The 21890-nt window shown below is 49.2% G+C and overlaps 11 protein-coding genes across 11 annotated transcripts; 9 read left to right on the top strand and 2 right to left on the bottom strand.

Moving 5' to 3' along the window:
- Window positions 1-167: 167 nt before the first annotated feature.
- On the top strand, window positions 168-2149 carry F5J12DRAFT_298427 (uncharacterized protein). Its single transcript, XM_051738794.1, has 9 exons — window positions 168-623; window positions 681-882; window positions 934-1022; window positions 1087-1138; window positions 1191-1208; window positions 1275-1441; window positions 1497-1569; window positions 1622-1627; window positions 1690-2149. Exons 1-9 carry the CDS (start codon window positions 356-358, stop codon window positions 1844-1846), a joined length of 1032 nt encoding a protein of 343 aa, XP_051604158.1. The 5' UTR covers window positions 168-355; the 3' UTR covers window positions 1847-2149.
- F5J12DRAFT_903032 (uncharacterized protein) lies at window positions 2027-3620 on the top strand (the record flags this gene model as incomplete). The annotated part of the gene is made up of 9 exons (XM_051748351.1): window positions 2027-2188; window positions 2251-2346; window positions 2398-2866; window positions 2920-2957; window positions 3013-3118; window positions 3139-3215; window positions 3276-3378; window positions 3431-3490; window positions 3544-3620. 9 exons carry the CDS (start codon window positions 2027-2029, stop codon window positions 3618-3620), a joined length of 1188 nt encoding a protein of 395 aa, XP_051604157.1.
- Window positions 3621-3731: 111 nt separating this feature from the next.
- F5J12DRAFT_735980 (ribosomal protein L6, alpha-beta domain-containing protein) lies at window positions 3732-4546 on the top strand. Its single transcript, XM_051741996.1, has 2 exons — window positions 3732-4348; window positions 4405-4546. The coding sequence occupies exons 1-2, from the start codon at window positions 3761-3763 to the stop codon at window positions 4456-4458; spliced, it is 642 nt and encodes a 213-aa protein (XP_051604156.1). The 5' UTR covers window positions 3732-3760; the 3' UTR covers window positions 4459-4546.
- A 1716-nt stretch (window positions 4547-6262) lies between these two features.
- On the top strand, window positions 6263-7174 carry F5J12DRAFT_298336 (uncharacterized protein). The gene is made up of 7 exons (XM_051738793.1): window positions 6263-6367; window positions 6430-6442; window positions 6499-6581; window positions 6639-6714; window positions 6771-6886; window positions 6939-7024; window positions 7083-7174. Exons 1-7 carry the CDS (start codon window positions 6305-6307, stop codon window positions 7138-7140), a joined length of 495 nt encoding a protein of 164 aa, XP_051604155.1. The 5' UTR covers window positions 6263-6304; the 3' UTR covers window positions 7141-7174.
- A 33-nt stretch (window positions 7175-7207) lies between these two features.
- F5J12DRAFT_762345 (zinc knuckle-domain-containing protein) lies at window positions 7208-7989 on the bottom strand (the record flags this gene model as incomplete). The annotated part of the gene is made up of 3 exons (XM_051742141.1): window positions 7208-7664; window positions 7718-7862; window positions 7911-7989. The coding sequence occupies 3 exons, from the start codon at window positions 7987-7989 to the stop codon at window positions 7208-7210; spliced, it is 681 nt and encodes a 226-aa protein (XP_051604154.1).
- A 184-nt stretch (window positions 7990-8173) lies between these two features.
- F5J12DRAFT_762341 (uncharacterized protein) lies at window positions 8174-9266 on the top strand (the record flags this gene model as incomplete). The annotated part of the gene is made up of 3 exons (XM_051742140.1): window positions 8174-8471; window positions 8559-8671; window positions 8724-9266. 3 exons carry the CDS (start codon window positions 8174-8176, stop codon window positions 9264-9266), a joined length of 954 nt encoding a protein of 317 aa, XP_051604153.1.
- Window positions 9267-9636: 370 nt separating this feature from the next.
- Window positions 9637-10904, top strand: F5J12DRAFT_713956 (CRAL-TRIO domain-containing protein; the record flags this gene model as incomplete). The annotated part of the gene is made up of 7 exons (XM_051740867.1): window positions 9637-9761; window positions 9828-9957; window positions 10020-10074; window positions 10130-10134; window positions 10191-10390; window positions 10449-10523; window positions 10580-10904. The coding sequence occupies 7 exons, from the start codon at window positions 9637-9639 to the stop codon at window positions 10902-10904; spliced, it is 915 nt and encodes a 304-aa protein (XP_051604152.1).
- Window positions 10905-12819: 1915 nt separating this feature from the next.
- Window positions 12820-14135, top strand: F5J12DRAFT_298331 (uncharacterized protein). The gene is made up of 3 exons (XM_051738792.1): window positions 12820-13249; window positions 13301-13527; window positions 13612-14135. Exons 1-3 carry the CDS (start codon window positions 13054-13056, stop codon window positions 13975-13977), a joined length of 789 nt encoding a protein of 262 aa, XP_051604151.1. The 5' UTR covers window positions 12820-13053; the 3' UTR covers window positions 13978-14135.
- Window positions 14136-14337: 202 nt separating this feature from the next.
- Window positions 14338-14969, bottom strand: F5J12DRAFT_298266 (uncharacterized protein). The gene is made up of 3 exons (XM_051738791.1): window positions 14719-14969; window positions 14440-14665; window positions 14338-14389 (listed from the first exon to the last, which is right to left on the bottom strand). Exons 1-2 carry the CDS (start codon window positions 14877-14879, stop codon window positions 14545-14547), a joined length of 282 nt encoding a protein of 93 aa, XP_051604150.1. The 5' UTR covers window positions 14880-14969; the 3' UTR covers window positions 14338-14389; window positions 14440-14544.
- A 135-nt stretch (window positions 14970-15104) lies between these two features.
- F5J12DRAFT_924942 (uncharacterized protein) lies at window positions 15105-16414 on the top strand (the record flags this gene model as incomplete). Its single annotated transcript, XM_051749354.1, has 6 exons — window positions 15105-15319; window positions 15478-15489; window positions 15538-15592; window positions 15665-15741; window positions 15795-16080; window positions 16168-16414. The coding sequence occupies 6 exons, from the start codon at window positions 15105-15107 to the stop codon at window positions 16285-16287; spliced, it is 765 nt and encodes a 254-aa protein (XP_051604149.1). The 3' UTR covers window positions 16288-16414.
- Window positions 16415-16896: 482 nt separating this feature from the next.
- Window positions 16897-19424, top strand: F5J12DRAFT_910128 (CRAL-TRIO domain-containing protein; the record flags this gene model as incomplete). Its single annotated transcript, XM_051749017.1, has 3 exons — window positions 16897-17210; window positions 17267-17587; window positions 19109-19424. The coding sequence occupies exons 1-3, from the start codon at window positions 17185-17187 to the stop codon at window positions 19422-19424; spliced, it is 663 nt and encodes a 220-aa protein (XP_051604148.1). The 5' UTR covers window positions 16897-17184.
- Window positions 19425-21890: the final 2466 nt, after the last annotated feature.

Here is a 21890-nt window from a genome sequence, read left to right as displayed (position 1 = left end):
AAGGACTTCCGCATGTACCACGGTCATTTGAGGACCGACGTTCTTGTCTACTACCCGCTTCACACATTTATCGCCTACATTAGTTTCGCAGAGATTATAGGGCAGCGTATGTACGCGTACATCACCATGCTGCCGATAATGCGAGGTTCGTTTAACCTTGCGCCGGGGTCCCGCTTACCAGTTACCGTTCAAAAGAAAGAAGTAGGGTGTCCCTAGTAAACTTGTATAGTTCAGGTGAAGTACTTGTAAGGCCAAGGCAAGTGCTCACCTTATCAAGCTAAGCCCCTAACGCTATCAGGCGCGGGAGCTCCTTGCTGCTGCGCCACGTATCTCGAATCGTCTACGAATTCTGGAGATGGGCCTCACCGAAGCACCCCTCCGACTGCCTACAATCGACATCGCACCTTACCTCGAAACTACGCAGTCCAACAGCTCAGAACGAGCAGCGGTCTCCAAAGCTCTTCATGAGGCTTGCGTAGAATATGGTTTCTTTTACCTCGACATCTCCAAATATGTGGATCCTGGCGAGCCTGAAGAGCTCACTCGACTAGCTCGCGAGTTTTTCTTCCTACCACAAGAAGAGAAGGACAAGATATCTATCACCCTCCAAGATAATGCCCGAGGTAGGCACTGGTCAAGACCGTCACAAGATACCACCCCTCTAACGTAGTACGTTGCAGGGTACCAGAGACTCAAGGAAAATGTTACTAACGGCAAGGCTGACAACCATGAAGGGATTGACATCTACAAGCCGGTTGAGAACCCCGACAAATCGAAAACCCTCTGGGGTGAGAACCAATGGCCAACGATACCCGGCTTTCGAGAGAAATATGAGCAGTGGATTGAGAAGATGAGGAAACTAGGAATGATCGTCATGGAAGCGTAAGTCATTCTCCTTCCTCGTAGCTGCAGCCCCAAAAAGTGATGTGTCAGGATGGCCGATGGACTTGGTTTGAAAGAAGATGAATGGAAGGAGTTCCGCTCTCAAGTGGAAGATAGCTTCTGGTATATGCGGATTATTGGTGAGCTGTACTTAGAATATTTCCCATCCTAGTCGGAATCCGTTTCATGGGGGATTTCATCTAGGTTACCCCCCTTTACCAAATGATTACGACGGGTTCTCGGTCGGAGCACACAAGTAAGCTAATCGCGCTTAGCGTACATTAGAAAGTGCTGAACACATATCCAAGGGACTATGGATGCTTGACGTGAGGATCAAATTGTCCGGCTAGTGCACAATATTGGCCAAGTCTCAATGAATTTGTGCCACACAGCCTGCTTTACGCGGATCCCACGCGCTCAGCTTTACAAGTGTTTTTGCATAGAAGTGGACACACAGTCACAGATATAAACGGACTTCCAGATGAGCAGGACGGTGAGGAGGGGGTATGGATCGATGCTGACCCTATTCCTGGGTGTATAGTTTGCAATATCGGCTCAAGTGAGTCGAGAAGAGCAAGGTGCTTAACAGTACCAGTGCTGACTTCAGTGTGTAGTGTGGGAAGTATGGTCGAATGGATTGTACAAAAGCACACTGCATAGGGTAATCCACAGGGGTGCCAACTACCGGTACGTCTTCCACGTTTGTTTCCATGCTGCTCACTCGACCGTTCCATTGCAGCGTCTCGTGAGTGCCTCTAGTCCAGTGTAACTAATACGTAGCTATTCAATCGACTGACTTCCCCACAGGATTCCGTTTTTCTTTGAACCCAACTTCGATGCGAATGTGAAACCACTGCCTGCTGCGATAGCACAGACTGGAGACGTGCAGGTCTACAAACCTGTGGAGTATAGTAAATTCCTGCTCAGTAAAGTCAGCTACAACTTTTCTTTGGAGGGTATGTAGTTTGTAAGTTGTACGTGTTACGGGAAGTCAATTGCTTTCGATCCTGCGGCGAGCCTTGTATGTCACGTGCATCTACGGATCGGACCCGGCAAGTCATTTCCGAGTCAAGAGGCCATGATTAATGTTCTGACATCGATCAATCGACATTGGATTCCTTGGAGGCATTTGAAGACCAGGAAAATGTCCTACGAAGCATCCCTAGCGAAACTAGCCTCCCCACTCAAGGAACTCGTCTCGAACGCGCAATCTGACACGGGGACATCCGATGCAGACAAGGCAGAGGTAATCAGCTGGATAGATAAGGTTGCAGCGGGGGATGTCGCGAAGGCCGAGAACTTCCAGGTCAGCCAGCCTAGCTTGCGCGTTGTGTGCCGTCTGATATGATGATTTGCCTATAATTTCAGGATTTAGACGCGCTTCTGACGCCTCGAACCTACATAGTGAGCAACTACTTCACTGCGGCTGACGTCGCGCTCTATGGCGCACTCCATCCAACAATGGTATGTAGCACGCTTCCTCCCTGAAAGACACGTCCTATAACGTGAGAATAGTCTCAACTCCAGCCTTCTCAATACTACGCTACCCCTGCGATCACCCGTTACTTCGATCATATCCAATTGAAACCCTCGGTTTTGAGTGCAGCACGGGCGCTGTGTCCAGCTTTCTCACTTATCACGTTCGATTTGGACTCTGCCCCTAAGATCGAGAGGAAGGCGGAACTACCGAAGAAAAAAGAGAAGGCGCCAAAGCCTACTGGTCAACAGCCACAGGGTACTGAAAATGCTGAAAGAACAGCTGCTACGGAGGTTTCCAAAGGAGAGGGAGCGACCGTAAGCAACAAAGAGCAGAAGCCCCAGAAAGAAAAGAAGGAGAAGAAGGAGAAGAACAAAGATACCGCTGTCGCTCAAGCCGAAGGCAGCAAGAAAAAAGGGGGTGCAGCTCCCGCCAATAAACCTGCGGAGGATGATGGCGAACCGGTTCCATCTATGATAGACATGAGAGTTGGACACATCATAGACGGTGCGCCACACTTCGCACCCTTATTTCTTACAGCGTTGAGCGTCGACTTCTAGTGAAAAAGCATCCTGATGCTGACAGTCTGTACATCGAGGTTCGTATCCAGAAATATTTTTGCCACGCTACCTATTAACTAAGTGTTCGACCAGCAAATAGATCTGGGCGAGGAAACGGGTCCTCGGACAGTTGTCTCGGGGCTCGTCAACTACATACCTATAGAAGAGATGCGTGATAAATACCTTGTTGCAATTGTAAGTGTGCATTCCTGCTACTAGATGCAACCGCCTACTTACGCTCGGTCAGTGCAACCTTGAAACCTGCAAATATGCGTGGCGTCAAAAGTTTTGCCATGGTCCTTGCTGCACGTGGTTTGTTCTTTCCGTAAGCCTGACTCCGCTGAGATCTCTGCTAGGCTACATCGAAAGAAGGTAAGGATGGTGGGGTCGAGCTGATACAACCACCGCCGGGAGCCAAACCTGGTGACCGTGTTTATTTCGAGGGACCAGAGTACGAGAGTTGGTGCCCTAGCAATTCACAGCGCGTTCTGGCCGCTGACGCCCTCTACAGACGCACAACCACTACCTCAGTTGAATCCAAAGAAGAAGATCTTTGAAACTATCCAAGCAGGTATTGCCGCCCATTGCTTCATTATAAACCAGGATTATGACTGTGTCCCGCAGGCTTCACCACACTCGAGACGAAGGAGGCGGTATGGATCAATCCCGTTACGAAGAGTGTGCACAGAATTCGTACCTAAAGACGGTGTTTGTCTCACCCCGACGTTCGTTGGCGCCTCCTTGTCGTAGTAGACATACTTGCGAATTGAAATAGTGTACTTTACGGTGGCTGTGCCAAAAGTGGTTGTAATAGGCGAACTAAATTTCCTGAGCGGATGTCATGACGCTCCGGACAAGCTTGGGGCTAGCCATCCGCCAGTTCAGTTCAACAGCTCGAGCGTGCGGGCACACGTCCAACATCGGCAAAACGCCTATACCGATTCCTCCCAATGTCACGTTGACACCGTCTCCAGCGTCAGTCGCTGTTCAAGGACCGCTGGGGTCGACCTCCGTCCGGCTCGAGCCTTACATGCGACTTGCATTTCCTCAACCGAATGTCCTAACGATATCCGTGGATAATGCAGAGGAGAAGAAACAGCGTGCTATGTGGGGACTGACGCGGACTCTCATTAGCAATGCGGTCGTTGGGATGACCGAGGGGTTCACAGTACCCATTTACTTGGTCGGCGTCGGGTACAAGGCAGTTTTGGAGGAGGACCCAAGAGGGACTATAGATGGTGGAGGTGGACAGAGACTCAGCATGAAGCTCGGTCATTCACACAACGTTTATGTGCCCATCCCTCCGTACATCAAGGCCGAGGTTCCTTCCCCTACTAAGATAGTGCTCAGTTGCACGGACAAGCATCTACTGGGCCTTTTTGCTGCCAAAATACGGAAGTGGCGGCCTCCTGAACCTTACAAGGGAAAGGTAGGCGCTATCTGCGCTCCTCTGTCTTCAATGCTTGCTTATATGTTTGCCTTGAGGGTGTCTTTGTCGGGAATGAGACCATACGTTTAAAAGCTGTCAAAAAGAAGTAGACTACCGTATACCTCGTCGTATTTCATGTTCGTCTTCTGTTGGGGTCGGCGTCTCTGGTTGTGCATCAAAAGACATCATATATGTGATAGCAAGAGTCTTAGATCAGTACCACCACCTGGTCGAGTACCAAGCTCCTGCATATGTGCCCACTACTCCCCGAGAACTTTACGAGCAAGATCTACTACTAGGAGCTTGAACACGAAATGCGGCACTCCGTTGCACCAAGTCGCATGTCCCAGGCCGCATCCCAGGTCACCAATGCCGTTGCGATGAACCGTCTTCTGGAGAAAAAGAAAGAATATGATGCTGTGGACCGCTCTCGAACGCGTTACAACACTCTTTCTGAATCGCATCGAAGGCCTCGCTGATGACTGCGAAGTGATGGCAGATGCTGGTCAAGGTGGGATCTTCCCTTGAGCACAAATAGCCGTTATACACCGGCCCATACACTGACACGTATGCTGTTTCAGTTCACGGTCAGGTACTCGAGCAATGGCAGAATATGTTCCGTATACTCGACCTCTTCCGTGAGTCCATTTCGTATTCCATCGTCCATATAACTAGTCCCAACTCCTTGGCAGTCGCAAACCGACAGCCGCATGGAATAGACGACTCTGCAGTAGTTGAGTCGGCTCCGGGAGAGCGCCTCGTGCGGATTCCTTTGGATGAGCTGCAGGTAGATGCCACGCATCCCTCGTGAGGGGCATAATAGACCTGTTGACGGGCCAAGGAGGTTATTTTACTAACTGAGAGTAGCTGCCTGCTTTTGTTGCACGGTTATGCAGATTGGTGTTGGCGTCCAACAGTCCTTCAGATCACCGGTACTTGATTCGTTCAGGTTCGCTGTATAGCCCATTTTCTTTTGACGGATGTTTCACCCTCAACAATTCCGAATCACCAATTATTTGGTCTTTCCATGTCCCATCTTCTTGCTCCGAAGGTACGCGCCTTGCGTTTAAAGTGTCTGGTCTCCACGCACCTGTGGATACACTTGCACATACGGTCATGCTAGTACACAGAGATCGCCACGAGAGTAAGTAGCTCAAATGCAGTTGAATAGCAGGTTTGACGTCGCCGCACTTATCAGCTGAAACGAAGTAGAACCCGAGAGAAATACGGTAACAATGTCACAACGCGACGCTCCACACTCAGGAAAGCGCTAAGCCACCATACACTAGCGCAGCCATCTCCCCAGCTAATGATAGATTCGCAGAACAGCCTGCATTCGGTGTCGAGTATGAAATAATGTCTGTCTTTCCGGTCATGACGGGTTCTGAGACGGAACAAACATGATGACAGGACCTGCGTATACGAAGGTATCGATGTTGGACGTGAAACGTGTCCTATGTCTCGTCCCACCACAACCAGCATGTCATCTAATAAGACACCCATTGTTCACCGATTCATCCATAATAGATTTGAAGAACGGAGAACCACTGCAGTCCACTGCCTTGTACTGTGTTGACCCTGTTGACCCACTCATTTATTGCCCCGATCTGGTTGTCCCTGGCACATATGATAGTCGGTTGTCGAGGGAATGAAGTCGTACAACTCTGTAGTGCCATTGATGCTCACAGTCCCGCAATCCATGTGTCAAGCTTCAAGTTGGATAGGCACCATTTCACCCACAAGGATGGTATGGCAGGTAAACTGAAAATCGTTATCATAGCCCGAGCACCACAGACTCGCTGTGGAGGTATAAAATCAGTTTCATCTGTCTGGTCCCACATCAATGAGCTTACGTATCACGTGACTTCAGTGGTACCGTGTGCCCAGCAGTGGCTGTTACGCAGTTGCATAAAACATTGACGTTCGAAGACGACTGCACCCTCCAATCGAATTGCAATGTCTACAGATCTGTGTCCACCATACGCTCCTTTCTTTGGTTTCGCGGGGGTGGCCTCGGCGGTTCGTTTCAAATTTCCCGGAAAGCTATACTCAACTGACGCTGCGTCTGTCACTGGTTGCAGATGATCTTTAGCAGTATGTCTGACGTTAATGGGCAACTCGTGACGGTACTGATCTGGAGGGATATCTAGCTGTCGGTGCAGCATTCGGGACCGCCAAGTCTGGCATTGGTATCGCCGGGCTGGGTACATTTAAACCAGAGTTGATTATGAAGGTACGCATTACCTTCTCCACTTGTTCGTAGTACCCGTCGACTAACGAGAACCACTAGTCCCTAGTACCAGTCGTCATGTCTGGTATAGTAGCTGTATACGGATTGGTAGTGTCGGTGCTCATCGCAGGGTCATGTGAATGTTCCTATTTTTCTTGTTGCTCGTCCACCCACTCACCTTGCTCGGCTCAGTGCACCCTTCTAAAGACTATCCCTTAGCTGCCGGATTTATACACCTCGGAGCAGGGTTGTCGTGTGGAATGACTGGGATTGGGGCTGGCTACGCAATTGGCATAGTGGGCGACTCGGTGGGTCGAAAAACTACCCCCACAAAGCTGACTTGAACTGAACCAAGCATAGTGTGTACGCGCCTATGTCTACGAGCAACGAATATTTGTTGGGATGGTCCTCATTCTCATTTTCGCAGAGGTACTTGGGTTGTATGGGTAGGCTATCATTTATGTTGTCTTCGTCATCTCCACTGACCGCCTGACTGCTCGTTAGGCTCATCGTTGCCCTAATCATGAACACGCGAGTGACTTCTCTTGGTGGATGTAATTGATGTTACCCTTCCATGCGACAAGTATCGTACAAATAGCCTCATGGCATACGACGTAAGATATAGTGATTCAAGACAGCCATTCGTCCATGAGCCTATCTTGACAATGAAGATGAATATGAACGACCGCGACTGCGACTACGGCTGCGGCGCCCGCGAGGAACACGTCTCTTTCTGTCACGTTCTCTGGAGCGCGATGAGTTGGAGCTTGAGGACGAACGAGAATCGGAGTCGGAATCATCACTGTCATCACTGGAGTGCGAAGTCGTCGTGGAATCCGAGTTTGAATCCGAGTCTGATTCAGAATCAGAATCAGACGTCGAAGAGGAATTCGAATCCGGGCTATCTGTGGTAGATCGGCTAGACCTGTGATAGAAAATGGTTTGTAGGAGCACAGCTGCGAGAGGTCCCCATACCTTCGTGCTTTCTTCCTGGTATCGGAGGTGGACGCGGAGGTGGCTGTAGACGATTTTTCTTTTGCTCTCTCTTTCTCTTTGGCTTCCAAGATACGGTTTGCCGTCCCACTCCTACACGATTGGCCATCAGACGTAAGACTCATCACGGTTCACAAAACACGTACTTTCTCGTAAACTCTTCTGGCACCTCTACGGATGGCTTTCCATCTGCCTTGAGTTTGGCGAGTAATTTAGGATTTTCCATCATCTGCGTCCTCGATGGACGAGATACATACGGGCGGGGCGATTTACACTCGTAAGTGAAGTGACCTGTGTATTAATGAGCTGTATTCCTGTCATGATTTGCCTAAGATTTACCTGTTTGTAGACATTTCTGACAGATCGTGGACGACGTCGCACGAGGTGCGGACCTGTGATGAGGCGCGTACTTGGACATCTCAGTGGGTCGCACTCAACAAGTATTGGAGTCCGACCAGAAAGTCATTGTTCGTGATTACATAAGGTGATCCTTTTTTGTTCATCGTAGATCATGGTCAGCGCTTCGGGAAACCTAAGAGAGGCCTTATTGAGGGTAATGTATTAGCACATGTTGCAGCGGTCACATCTGAAAGCGTCCATCGATGGGGGGAAGAGCGTTCTCAAACGACTTTCCACCAGGTTCATTCCCGAGGCTCCCACCAAGGCTGTACCAAGATCTCAAAGATCGTCTCACCCCCCTGTTACAGACAATCTACACCCTCGTAGAAGTACCGCCCGAGGCTCCAGGAAAGAAGGATCACGGGGATATCGACTTCGTCGTTGCTCAGCCAATTCATGAGAGTGAGGATGCATTAACAGCTCTGGTAGCACAGGTCCTTGGAGCAGTCAAGAGCGTGGAGATGGACGGCAATCGAACGTCTAACTACGCTCTTGAACTGAGTCAAGAAGACTGCGAGCTCTTGGCATCTAATGGTTCACTACCCATCCAAAAATTATACCTCCAGGTCGACATCCATGTTTGTCTAGACGCAGAGGAGTGGGAGTTACTCAAGTTCATGCATGGGTACGGCGACCTCGGAATCATTATAGCTGGCATTGCACGGTGCCACAACTTGATACTCGGAACCAAAGGACTCAAGGTTCAATTGAAATTAACATTACGGACCTATCTGTCAATTGACGTTCGAACAGGTCTCGAGCCCACCAGACCCCCCAATATACCTGAGCAAGTCAACCCATGCAATAATGGAGTTTATGGGTCTTTCCATGGATAGGTGGAAAGAAGGATTCACCGCAGTCGAGGAGATATTCATCTTTGCATCGACGTCACGCTTCTTTGACCCTCGACGTTTCCGCAGACCTCAACTGCACTCGTTAACCAAGTCGGCTGGGGGCCGCGAGATGTATCATGAGTTTACCGCATGGGCACAGGGTCTGCCCCCCGCTACACATTGCCTTGAAGCCGGACCGGAAGCAGTCGAGGAAGCATTGGTGCATTTTGGAAAGAAGGGGGAGTGGGATGCGGCTGCCCTCGCACGTGATAAAAGGTTGTGGTCAAAGAACAATTTTAGCGGAAAACTGGTAGCGGAGTGGACGGGGCTCGGGTGGAAGGGAGTGAAAATGGTCATGGACAATGTCAGAGCATCGGTTGGCGGAGAAGATAAGCTCTACGGGCGACCACTGCAGGACGTCAGAAACTTGGTTTTGGCGACCAAAGATGCTTTGAGCCTCTGATAATACGGTGTAGTGGAGGAAATTGGGAGCAACACGATGATGCCGGAGAATGATACCATGACTACGAGGATCAAATGCGCATCATTTCTACATCCAATTGGAGATTTTGTTTGTTGTGCGGTAGGGGGCGCCTGAGGAGGAGCATTATTGCCTTCGTAGGTGTGCCACTGCACTCACAGTACTGGTAACGCTCGAGACCTGTGTTACCATTCAAATAAATCGGAACCCTTTCGTCGTTATTGTCCATCCGTTCCCTATCAGTTCAGTAGAATCCAAAAAGCTGGGGGATGTCATACAAACCAGTAGTTCCCGACAACCGAAAAACAGCGAATTCAGTTACACGTGGGGTCTTCGTTTCCCAGAAACCTTGATGGCGTCCAGTATACCCCTCACCAAGCAGCAGGAAGACATACTAGAACAATTTCGTAGACAAGTATTCGAGGAGGACATCCTTCATGAAGGTGATTCGATAGGGACTGACGATCTGACCTTGCTGTGAGTAGTACCTTTTTGGTCGGCATGCTCCCCGGAAACCAACACGTTCCACTGTACACAACGTAGTCGGTTCTTGCGAGCAAGAAAATTCAATCTCAATGAGGCGAAGAAGATGATTAGAAACGCTCAGCACTGGCGCAAAACTGTCGCCGGTGTTGGCATAGACGAGTTGTACAACCAACTCGATATATTCAATGTGAGCGTCGGATGTGTCTTTGGCCACGCTACTACTGACACCCAGCGTCCGCCTTCGTCAAGTACCCTGGTCGCGAACATGTCTTCAGGTCTTGGTCAATGTATTTCCACAAGGCATGTTTCTCACTCCACTGCGACCTTGAGGGGTTTTGACTGTCTCGTGCTTTAGACAGATAAGGTGAATGATACAGCACGTTTTCATTCGCCTTCTTCCTCTGAAAGGCATGGTGGCAGATTGGACGACCTTTGAACGTGCAGTTCCTTGCCGGCTGCGACTTATCTGAGCTCTACAAATATATTACCCCTGACAAACATTGGGAAACAATCGTTGTATCAACGGAAACCCTCGCCCGTAAGGTAATCCCCGCTGCTAGCCATGCAGCAGGCCATCATATTGGTGGGGTACTCGCTATCGTAGATCTCAAAGGATTTGGGTACGTGTGTCACGGGCTTTTCAGGCTAATTGCTTGTCTTGAAAAATGTTTGTGTCAGCCTGTCTCAGTTTTGGCAAGTGAAGTCTTTGACACAAGCCTCTCTTCAGATGTCGCAAGATTACTATCCGGAGATGTGCGTCTCATCTTCAGTGCTGCTAATCACCCGCCAACATGCGTGTTTGCTCAAAGAATGGCCAAGCTTGCTATCGTCAACGCCCCATCTTCGTTCACGTTTATCTGGTCCATCATCAAACCATGGCTGTCGAAAGAGACAGCCGAGAAAGTCGATGTGCTAGGGTCGGATTATCAGAGCGTTCTTCTCGAACTGGTCGATGCTGAGAACTTACCTACCACTCTTGGCGGAAAGTGCACCTGCGAGAACGCCGGTGGTTGCGATTTGAGCGGGGCGGGTCCATGGATGGATGAAAGACTTGCACAACGAAAGCAGGAAACAAACGGTACTTTCACCGTGGACGCTAGAGCAGAACCTGTGTCCGACCTGTGGGAGACGTAGCTGATGGGCCTCAAAATGTCAACCTCAGGTCAAACACCTTATCCGATGATACCACCCTGTGACATGTACTGTCCTTCCTCGAGCTTATCACTTGCCGTGCTGATTAACGACCTCATGAGGGCTGGTTTTGGCTTCCATTTGTAAAAATGATGAGACCACATGAAATGAGAATATTTGTCATTGGTGTGGGACTCACAGCAGACGCAGTCTAGCTGGAGGCGGACGCTGGGAGATTCAACGAAAGACGAAGAACCTCCCAGATCTAGCCGGGCGGTGTGAGCATGTACACTACAAGTCAAAGCCGTCAGCGCGAGTCGCTCGCTTCTCCGTCAGGGACTACAGCAATAAGGAGAGAGAAGGGGCTAGCACGAGGATAAGGCCATGATGGAGACATGATTATGGCAATTGGCCGCTGTGGCAGGTTCAGTGGCGTTAGCTCCAGCAACGTGTCCGTCTGGGGGTGACCGCAGATCTAATAATGATGGTGCAACGTGAGCGGTTTTCAAAGTGAGCATTCAGGCTGTGTGAAACCTTGAGTGGCTGTACAACTTGCAGAGTCCAGAAATATTTGGACAAGATACTTGTCACTATATATTTAAATTGAAAAATACATTTAAATGCAGAGGAATCAATACAGAACAATCCTCAATAGGGAAGATATAGAAAAATGTCGAAATGGTACCACCAAAGAAGTGCCGGCTTCAATCCAAATGACATATGCGTTTTGGCTGCCGCATGTTCCGACGGCTTCTCCGCTTGAATGCGTCATCAGTCACACCAAGAACACCTGTGCTCGGAGTTTAAAGTATGTCAACTCAGATTCTAACTTGTATCTAAATCATATGATTTGATTAAGTCGGTAAGTTACTGCGAGAAGTTACTGCGAGCTTTGTTAAGCTGTTTATTAGATCCTGTTAGGTTGGGCAGTTATGTTTGGTTAAGATCTGGCAACTATATTTCATTCAGAAGTTCAGTTAGGGGTAAAGCGGAGCTTGAATTATCTCGGCGCTGACTCTTCCACAGTCTAGTTACTGTACTGACAGAATCTCGTTTCCGCAATACTCAACTGCCTAACTCACAAATCATCGATCATACACTGTTATATCACTTGCGCACCCCGGAAATCCAGTTCACAGGATCACATTGCCATGGCCCACAGCTGCATCCGCACAGTCGACCCTGCGAGTAGTAATACACGCGACTTGCACGACTCTGACGATCGCCGTGCAAATCATGGTATGACACTACCACCTAAAGAGTCCGTCAAAGACTCATAGCCCCCGCCATAGATGTGATGGCAACTAGGACGCTTCGTTCTGGGAACCTACGGGAACTGCCGCACGGTCTCCGAGTCGAATAAGCATATGCTACCATCTGGCAAGGGAAGGATGGTTTCCTGCGAGTGCCCAGAAGGTTCAATCAAGCGTGAATCGTTCATATTCCACGCAATCCTTCTATCCCTCCCTTCCATATCTATCCATGTTCTCGAGGAGTGGCCCATTTATGGAACTGTAATCAGCAACAGGATGTTAGACCCCTCGTTTAACGTGCGTGTGGCGCTCATTCGGAGGGCCATTCGACTTGGAGCAGTAAGTTAGTCGCAGTCACCCTGTGGACCGGTGATGTGGCGATGATAGAACCATGCTTACAAGGCTACCAACAACTTGCACTGCTACGGTAGACTCCCGTTCAAGTTTCGATATATTCAGCAGCAAGTTACCACTGTTACATGTTCATGCTACGAGCATTGGAGTCAAGACAGCTGTCCGTTCCACGTTGTGTGCTACCGACTTTCCAAGCGTCTTTTTCCTCGGTGCATCAGGCTGTGCGTAATGTTCATAATATGGAGGTCTGGCACAGCGCCCTCCCGTTTATAGCAGCAAGGCGTGTATTTTTGCGTGTATTTTTGCGTGTACGCGGTGCTTGGAAAACGCGCTGTAGGATTCCATTTCCTTCTCCCTGTATTTACCGTTTGCTACTTCAACAGGGGACTGTTGGGCGCAGCCAAGGGTAGCGGTGCATTTTACCCACCCACTATTGATCATGATCCCTTCAGGGTCCTCAGCGGCGCCTGCGGAATGGTCGAGCTCGCATGGTCCGGACTGTATAAAACGCATGTACATGGCGGGATTTCTTCTACAAAGTAAAAATGTACCCCGACCAACCTAAGCTGACCTTCTCCCTTTCTACCCTTTTAACATGTTCATGTGATGAATCCAACATGTTTAACGGAGCCGTTAGGGACACTTATTTGGCGCCAACTCAACTTGCGTGTTCCCCTGACCCTACTTGTTCGGGGTATGGCGAAAGGAGGGGCGATTCATCATCACAACTGCATCACCAAGGTCAGCCTTTTGTCTTTCTTTCTTTGTGGTCGCCGCCTGACAAGACTGAAGGACTCGTCGGCAACGACCCGTGCTCGTTCAGTGACTCTGTCAGATATACTTCGGGGCAAAGTCAAAAAGGACATTCATGCACAGTATTTACACCTGATACTATCACTTGGGATGCAGAGTTGGATCTAGCCCGAGTGGGTGATGCTGATACAGTGCTTCCTCAAAACGCAGTACAGGAAGTGACCCACGGATACCGAGCGAGCTACTGCACAGGAACCCCAACCAACGTAAGCAATGTTTATTTGATTTGTTACCACGACCAGTTCCTCACATCATGCATCCATTCAACATTGTATTTCTAGAGAGGCCAGTATTCCAACTGCCCCTCGACAAGTTGCCTCCATTTATGTGTAGATGGGACTTTGTGTTTGCAAGAGATCAGCTGTGCTACAGTTCCGAGCCACTTTGTTGGCCATGGCGTAAAGAAGAAGTCTCGCAAGAAGGCGGTCCGCTGTATGTGGGAAGGGTGTGTCAAAACAGTTGCTCGACACTCATTTGTCCGCCACGTTCGCGAGAAACACCTTGGACATGTCAGGGAACGAGCGTCCACAACTCGGAGAACGAATCGGGCAACAAGCCTAATCCCCCTTCCTTGGGGGATGGTATGCGGGGCCATCCCAGCTGAAAGTGAGTACATTTGTACCAGACAATACTTCGAGACTACCTCTCACCTTTGAATGACAGAGCACAAGTTATGAGTTGGAACGGACTGTTCATCGACAGGATTGTTGGGACTTGCCCCTTTATATATGTGTAGTGATTCAAAACAAACCACTCTTGAGTGGACGTAGATTTCTAGTGGCCGTCTTTCTTAACTTTTCAATTTCAGTCTCTGTTGCTTAACTTAGATCCCGAACAGCGTCCATGACGGCCCTAAGTACTCGTGCGTCTGGTCGAAGGTAAAAAGACGGCTCTGGGAGTACCGCCGTTGCCACTGCTATCGGCTCGCATGCCGCTATTCGTTTTCTATGAGTACCGACCTCATCATCTAAATAACCAGTCTTCAAACTCGTCCAGTTCACTGGACTACGTTCAAGCTCGAGTTGTCGTTGGCTATGAACATACCCTGACTTTATCGACGCTGGTCACCTGGCCCGAATTGTAAATATTTTAATTTATGACCATGATGAGGGGGTTACTTTTACACGGTGCACGGTAATGATAATTACCACACGTGTTTGCCCAAGTTACATACACCAGCCCTCCGAGCAACCCAGGACCGCGGTTTGAATCGGATTAACAAGTTACAGCGTTCCCAGAATTGCCTGATTTAGCAACAACCAGCACACCTGTAGAGCCCCCTGATCGAATGGTGACGAGGCAACGTTCCATGCCCAGAACAAGTTAATCACAACACTGCGGTCACTGCAGCTAGCATGTAAATAGGAGTTATAGTTCAAATAGTATGTAGCAAAAACCTTGGGTGTGATTCCACAACAATGAATGAGTTCCATACAATTTCCGCAGGTGTTTTCACAGGTTTATGTCTCAGCGTCGGCAGGGACGCCGACCACAGGATTGATATTGGAATCAATACAGTCACCAGCAACAGTATGCCTGTCTCGGACAGTTTTGGCATTGCGTTCAGGGTCGAACAGCCTCATGGACACCACTGATCTTCTCAGCTGAAAGTCATGTAGGACTGTCTAGCGAGCTTCCTGATCTGTAGTCCATCCTGGTTTTCAACGCACGTCAGTATTGCTGTCTTCTGGGGAAGACACCTTGAAGCTTCATCAGCAAGTAGCAGTGCATGAGGATTACTAAAGTCCCCGTCGATGATCGCTAGTACACGGCAGAGAGAAGAATGGCTAAACGCTTGGTTAACTTCGATCGGAAAGACTTCCGGGATAAATGGAACATACCTCACTATGACATTCCGCCCATCTACATCGCTGTGTCGCAACACGAAGGGGTGTCCGCGTATCGCTGGGCCTTAAAATCATCCCCCCTGCTCTTCGCGAGCTCGAACGCCTCCTTGGATATCGAGTTGGAAACTGTCTCTTCCCTAAATTCTGCTTCGTGAGTCGTAAGTGTGCCTTTGTGCAACATCTGATCCGTGTAATGATAGGTCGAAGGCCGACTGAACGTATTCTCGCATGGATTTGTACCTGTTTAAAATGTGAGTGCACAGTGCAGATGGTCGTCGTCGAAGCGCTGACCGCCCCGATGTTATATAGACCAAAAGTCCGGTAAGCAAACCTTTCCACTCGCGGCGTCCCATTCACTGTGGGCCACAGGATACCATCTAGGCTGATCGCCCCGATCAACTTTAAGTTCGTCTTTGTCCTCATCGTACGCATTATTACCTGTGCGATTTGGTTGGCTGCATTTAGCTTTTCCTCCTCTTTCTCACACACAACACAGGGTATTTCCATCGATGTATTCTATGGCTATGAATTCCGATCTACAGGTGGAGCTATAAGCGTAGATAACCGGATTGGGTATGTTGAGATCGAGGTGGTGTTTACTATACAGCATGCACCCTACGGCGGAGCACGTCTGCCATCGGAAGTGGCATCGGAATCAATTGGAAAGTGCAGGACAAAGCGAAAGCGGCGGTCGGATTGACTAGTGTCAAGGTTAAGTATGTGTACGAAATTCTAACATCCTTGCTCTATGTCACTTCGTCCGTCCGGGGCGAGGTGAATGCCCATCATGTGGCATGGCAACGGAGGTACCATAGCTGGTTGAATCCAGCGTGGTTACCACATGGTAGCGAGGAAATCCAGAAGGTTCTCGAAAGAGAACCACCCTTACTCGAGGGCTGGTCGCTGACCTGGGTGCGCATCACATCGCAGGCCTTGAAGGCTGGGGCAGGAAGCTTCCCTGCCCCCCTCTCGTCTTGATTCCCAACCCGTGTATACAAGACCTGGGATGGGTCACCCTTAGCACCTCAAGCATCACGCCTCGTCGGTCGCCCCACTGGTGTAAGGGCAACACCCATCGTTGGTAGTCCTACTGGTAGCTACCTAGATGGCTCGGGATAGGAGGTGGTTGGGGTAGCGGTCCTACGCTTACTGTACACGGCCCTGACCCTCGGGGAGGGGTGACTGACGGAAGTAGTAAGTAGATGGACAGCCCCGATACCTCCCTAGCACATAGATCTAAAACTACCCCCCGAAGGGGGGTAGTTGGCCAATAACCTCGGTGGCATCTACTCTGGAAACAAGTTTTGAGGATAAAGTCACGGTGGGACTCGCTATGGGGGCGAAAAATGTCCCCTTTGAGAGAGAATCAACGACCTCAGCGAGTCAGAGGGCGGAGTTTTGAGAGAGATGCCATTGTGATATGGCAGTTAACGTTGAGGCTCCGTACAGACGAGGTACGTGCGGGGTGGCGTTCTTTAAGGAGTTCACGCGTCCGGGTCGCCGTGGTACGACAGAAGCCCTAGACGGCCAAAAGTATAGAGGGCATGTGGTTGAAAATCCTTGAGGTTGCCCTGCGATCTTGGTCCACCAGGTCCGCAGTGATGTAAACACCTAGCACACAGCCTTTGTACAATAGATTAGATGTCACCACCGAATATGTTACAGAAATTTACTGCACGAATAGAAAAGCACCACCTAAATCGCTGGAGTGAAGCGAGGCGTCTCTTGTCGGTATATAGTCATGTATCCTGTCCCTCGCGTCTTGAGCAATACACTCCGCTATCCACGTGAGGTTACGAATCTCCTGCTCCTTCAACTTCACATAACAAGGTAATCCCCACTGCTAGCCATGCAGCAGGCCATCATATTGGTGGGGTACTCGCTATCGTAGATCTCAAAGGATTTGGGTACGTGTGTCACGGGCTTTTTTCAGGCTAATTGCTTGTCTTGAAAAATGTTTGTGTCAGCCTGTCTCAGTCTTGGCAAGTGAAGTCATTGGCACAAGCCTCTCTTCAGATGTCTCAAGATTACTATCCAGAAATGTGCGTCTCATTTTCAATGCTGCTAATCACCCGCCAACATGCGTGTTTGCTCAAAGAATGGCCAAGCTTGCTATCGTCAACGCCCCATCTTCGTTCACGTTTATCTGGTCCATCATCAAACCATGGCTGTCGAAAGAGACAGCCGAGAAAGTCGATGTGCTAGGGTCGGATTATCAGAGCGTTCTTCTCGAATTGGTCGATGTTGAGAACCTACCTACCACTCTTGGCGGCAAGTGTACTTGCGAGCACGCCGGTGGTTGCGATTTGAGCGGGGCAGGTCCATGGATGGATGAAAGACTTGCACAACGAAAGCAGAAGACAAACGATACTTTCACCGTGGACGCTAGAGCAGAACCGCCGTTATCATCCCCGCCTGGGTCTGCTTCAGGGCGCGATGGCAACCACAGAACCTGTGTCCGACCTGTGGGAGACGTAGCTGATGGGCCTCAAAACGACAACCTCGGGTCAAACACCTTATCTGATGTTATCACCTCGTAACATGTATCATCCTTCGTCGAGCTTATCACCTCCCTCCCTGCTAGCTAATGACCTCACGAGGCCTAGCTTTTGCTGCAGTATGCATAAATGATGGCACAGCACATGAAATGAGAATAATCGTCGTCGATGTGGGACTGAAGAAACAACCGCTGCCCTTACGCTCGGTCACAATCTACCAGCTGGTGCTGTGAAATGAGCGTTGTGTGGCAGGCAGGCAACTTCTTATCTAGGCCACCTATACAAATGACTGGAAAAAATATGTGCGAACCTCAAGATACAAATTACCTGCTCTTGGTGCCCTTCTACCGAGTTGTGATCTTTTTCTGGGACTATGAACTCGCTAAAAACGGGTACGCGACAGGGTCAGCTGTATATAGCTATGCATCGTCTTAGGATGGGGGTACACTAGAATTGCCGCTCATTATTCCTCACCATTGATATTATATTTGCTGTCCAGCCCAGAGTGGAAACTCGCTAGCACATATGCAGGGAAGCGTGAAACACGACATGGTCGAAACAATACGTTTATATTACCTTTTTGGTGCGAACAGCCCACGCCCAAGTCGGAGGATTGTGGGCCGAAATTACGGCTCTGTTCTGTTTTCATTTCGCAAGGTCTGTTTTGTTTGAAGGGTCTGCTCTGTTTTCATTCGCAAAGGTCTGTTCTGTTTCAAGGGTCTGCTCTGTTTTCATGTCGTAAGGTATCTCACGTGCTGCTATGTGCCGCACCTCCTCATTCCTCATGTTGGAAATATGACTATATGTTCCGACGTCTAGATTGATCCAGACTAACACGTGTATCAACACGTTGTATGTCACATGACATTCCTTAGCAATCAGCTCCACAATGATGTCATACTGACATCATATTATACGTCATGTTCCATGACCTTCTGCACTATTCTTTACTATACTGAGTAGTAGTTTCCTTTTACGCTCTTGGTCCGTGCGTATCTACTCATGTATATAAACTCGGGGATTTCTTCCTCAATCCCCAGTTCGAATCAAGTATTCGTTCTTCACTTGTCTACTCGACAACTGAGCCCTCAAAGCTTACCTCAACTTCTTCAAAAGCTACTACCTTTCTGAATAAAGGCAAGTGTTCGTGCCTCGCTCTTTTATTGCTTCCCGTTCCTCTGCGCAATAGGTTATGAGCCCCGCCTATTACTAGGTGGTAAGCTATTTACGGTATTTGCATAGAGCGATCACTGCCGACGGGCAATATCGCTATGGATATCGTAGGCCTAGAATGCGCTAGGATCGGTAGTAGTAGTCTTCGCTGTCGCATGTAGTCGCAGGCCTTAATCAGGCCGTTTTATTACTTCATTATGGTGGACATGACCCTGCTTATCTGCGAGAGCTGGCTATCCGCTCCATCGCATTTTGGTTCTCATTTCTAGGTCTCTCCGCCTTGGTGGCGAAGGCGACAACTTCTTGCTCCAACAGCAGATTGTTCGCAGGCTGCTTTTACAGCGCCTTGTTCTTCGTCCGCCGACTCCTCCGCCTCACTATTTACATTTTCATCTTCCTGATATCGATCACGATGCAGATCTCGACCCAGTTCCGCCGTATGATGAGGTTGAAGCGCGTGATCCGCCTTCTCCTCGTCGTGCACCGACTCCTCTTCCCGAGGAAGTAGCGGCTGTCAACGAATTGTTGGAACAACCGGTCGTTCTCGCTGTCGCTGACGACATCGCTGAGTTCGATCTACTCTAACTTTCGTTTGCTTTGTCGCACTGGAACTGATCTAAAAATAAAAGATGTCTCTCGTCGTTGCAAAGAAAACCGAACTCCAAATCGCTGAACAACGTGACGGGATGTATGATGTAAAGTGGAGGAAGTACGCGGTGAAAGAGATTATAGAATATACTGAGATGTTATATGTACGGGATTGTTCGTCTTGGAGAGAGGCTGTTCCTTCGAGCGTCGGGTTCTTCAAGAAACCCAATCCTGCGACCTACCTCGTTCCAATTGACACCGTGGAAACAGCGTGGCAGACTATGCCCCACTTTCCCGGGTTCGAATCGCCGTATTTTTATCCAGGGATCCATCTAGCCTACCACGGCTATCTTACCGACTTCTTTCCCAAACTCTCCCATACCTCGTCTCCACACGCAATAGCTAATTTTAACGGTTGCGATCTTCCTTCAGCATACTATGAAGATCCTGCCCTCTACTCTGTTCCCGCCTTTACCGTTACCCATGACACATTCGTCTACGTCTACTATAACGTCCATCCCTACTATGACCCCTGCTTTAACGGCCTCATCCCTCCTCTCCTCGTTTGGAACCAGCATCTTGAATATTGTTTCCGAGGAACTTGGGATGACGGGTCAACGGATGTCCGATGTGTCCCAAGATGGTACAGGGAACGACGCCGCGGAGGAGACCGCTTTGATAGCAGTCTCGCTAGGTTTATACGACGGTATAGGGATGAAGCTGATGTGGGAACTTCCCTGCGATATAACTCTTCTAACCGGCATCTTCAATGGGGTCTCGACCCCATTAACACAGACTTCGCTTACTGGCCCGGAACAGAAGAGATTTTATGCGATCTCGAACGTGTCATGGACGACACTTCTTATGACTATCTTGCAGCTCCCCGACCTCGAGGAATACGCACCACGGCTCTTAGCCGAGCTCGTGAAGCTCAAGCCGTACGTCAAAAATTATCCTCTTCCAAGCTCTCTGGACGTACCGTACACATCCGGCGGCCGAAACCATTCGGCAACTAATACGTGTACATTATATGAATCATACAATGTTTTCGAGGTACTTGTAAAGGACAAACATTTTCGTCACTCTTATGCCATAAATGTACCATATTCTTGCGCCGAGTCCTATTTAGGATTTCGATCGGATGGGATTCCATTGCACGATTGCAATTGGAGTTTTTTGTCTTATCATTATTTCCCTCCGCTAGACTTTTTAAGTCTAGAGCGCAATAATTCTCACATCTCATCTTGGAGATTCGCTGAGAAAGGTACTTTGGCACCACGAAACAAGGTGGAGAAAAGACGAAATCCACGTCCTTATTACAAGAATACCTGTACACATATCCGCTGCAAATCTCAAAAGGCTAGAGCATCCGCTCGTCGAACCAAAATCAGGGATCATGAACTCAATCCTCCATCCATCCTTATTCATCCGACTCATTCGTATCTGTTCGAACACCTGCTTATGGACTTTTAGATGTCCGAAGGTCTTTCGAAACAGATCCCCAAACTTAACGGTCTTAACTGGGCCTCTTGGTCGGTTCTTATGAAGGCATATATGCAAACCCTTGGTATTATGGGAATTGTTGACGGCACCACGGCTTTACCGGCTGCTCCCCAAGCTGCTATAGATGCCTGGCATGTGTCTGACACACGTGCACAAGGTATTCTTACCTTATACTGCGATCCGATGATCGCTATGTCAATTGATGGACACGCGAGTTCTCATTTGAAATGGGAAGCTCTCAAAACTGCATACGGAGCTCCTTCGGCCATGACTACGTTCATGGAATTCCAGCGGCTCATCTGCATTCAAATCAAACCGAAGGACGATATTATGCAGAAGATCGCGGAGATCACTATGTTAATTTCCGCTATCAGCGCTCAGGGCATTGCCCTAAATGACAAAATGAAAGCGCTAATTTTGGTCCATTCAATGACTCAAGCTTGGGAACAAGCACCGGTTAATATCTTATCTTCAATTGCCGCCGATCAACTTTCCCCTGATACGGTCATACCTCGTATGAAAGAAGTCTGGGCCCATAAATTGGGCAAATCTATGCTTCCACAACAGGATAAGGCTGGGTCGTCGTCGACCACAGTCAAACAAGAATCAAATTCACTTCTGGCACGAATGAATAAGCCGCCACTCTGTCAAGTATGCAGAGGCGCACATAATACTTCCGATCATCAATCTGGATCAGGATCAGGATCCTTTCGTGGTTACCGTGGAGGTCGCGGAAGAGGTCGCGGTAATCGTGGACGTGGACGTGGAGGTTATACTCCCTATCAACAAGCACCGCAGTCAGGCTCTGGTTCTCGTGGCCGAAACCAGAACCGCCGCCGAGGCAAGGGCAAAGCCCGAGCCCACAACGTAGAAGTCGAAGGCGCTGAGCCTATCGACGCTGCCTACATAGAAGAAATTCCTGAGGACTCTTACTATGGGCAAAATTCTTATGAACCTGAG

Source organism: Pisolithus orientalis (genome assembly GCF_024613125.1).
Source record: "Pisolithus orientalis strain OTSU chromosome Unknown F5J12scaffold_3, whole genome shotgun sequence".
In the NCBI taxonomy this organism is placed as follows: Eukaryota; Fungi; Basidiomycota; class Agaricomycetes; order Boletales; family Pisolithaceae; genus Pisolithus; species Pisolithus orientalis.
This window is presented reverse-complemented; position numbering and strand designations above follow the sequence as displayed.

Coding starts and splice junctions, on each gene's coding strand:
- F5J12DRAFT_298427 (XM_051738794.1), top strand. CDS start 356: ATGGGCCTCACCGAAGCACCCCTCCGACTGCCTACAATCGACATCGCA. Junction 624..680: donor CCTCCAAGATAATGCCCGAG/GTAGGCACTGGT, acceptor AGTACGTTGCAG/GGTACCAGAGACTCAAGGAA. Junction 883..933: donor GGAATGATCGTCATGGAAGC/GTAAGTCATTCT, acceptor GTGATGTGTCAG/GATGGCCGATGGACTTGGTT.
- F5J12DRAFT_735980 (XM_051741996.1), top strand. CDS start 3,761: ATGACGCTCCGGACAAGCTTGGGGCTAGCCATCCGCCAGTTCAGTTCA. Junction 4,349..4,404: donor CTGAACCTTACAAGGGAAAG/GTAGGCGCTATC, acceptor GTTTGCCTTGAG/GGTGTCTTTGTCGGGAATGA.
- F5J12DRAFT_298336 (XM_051738793.1), top strand. CDS start 6,305: ATGTCTACAGATCTGTGTCCACCATACGCTCCTTTCTTTGGTTTCGCG. Junction 6,582..6,638: donor AACCAGAGTTGATTATGAAG/GTACGCATTACC, acceptor GAGAACCACTAG/TCCCTAGTACCAGTCGTCAT. Junction 6,715..6,770: donor GGTGCTCATCGCAGGGTCAT/GTGAATGTTCCT, acceptor TGCTCGGCTCAG/TGCACCCTTCTAAAGACTAT.
- F5J12DRAFT_298331 (XM_051738792.1), top strand. CDS start 13,054: ATGTACCCCGACCAACCTAAGCTGACCTTCTCCCTTTCTACCCTTTTA. Junction 13,250..13,300: donor ATCACAACTGCATCACCAAG/GTCAGCCTTTTG, acceptor ACAAGACTGAAG/GACTCGTCGGCAACGACCCG. Junction 13,528..13,611: donor GCACAGGAACCCCAACCAAC/GTAAGCAATGTT, acceptor TAGAGAGGCCAG/TATTCCAACTGCCCCTCGAC.
- F5J12DRAFT_298266 (XM_051738791.1), bottom strand. CDS start 14,879: ATGCCAAAACTGTCCGAGACAGGCATACTGTTGCTGGTGACTGTATTG. Junction 14,666..14,718: donor GTTGTGGAATCACACCCAAG/GTTTTTGCTACA, acceptor TGCTAGCTGCAG/TGACCGCAGTGTTGTGATTA.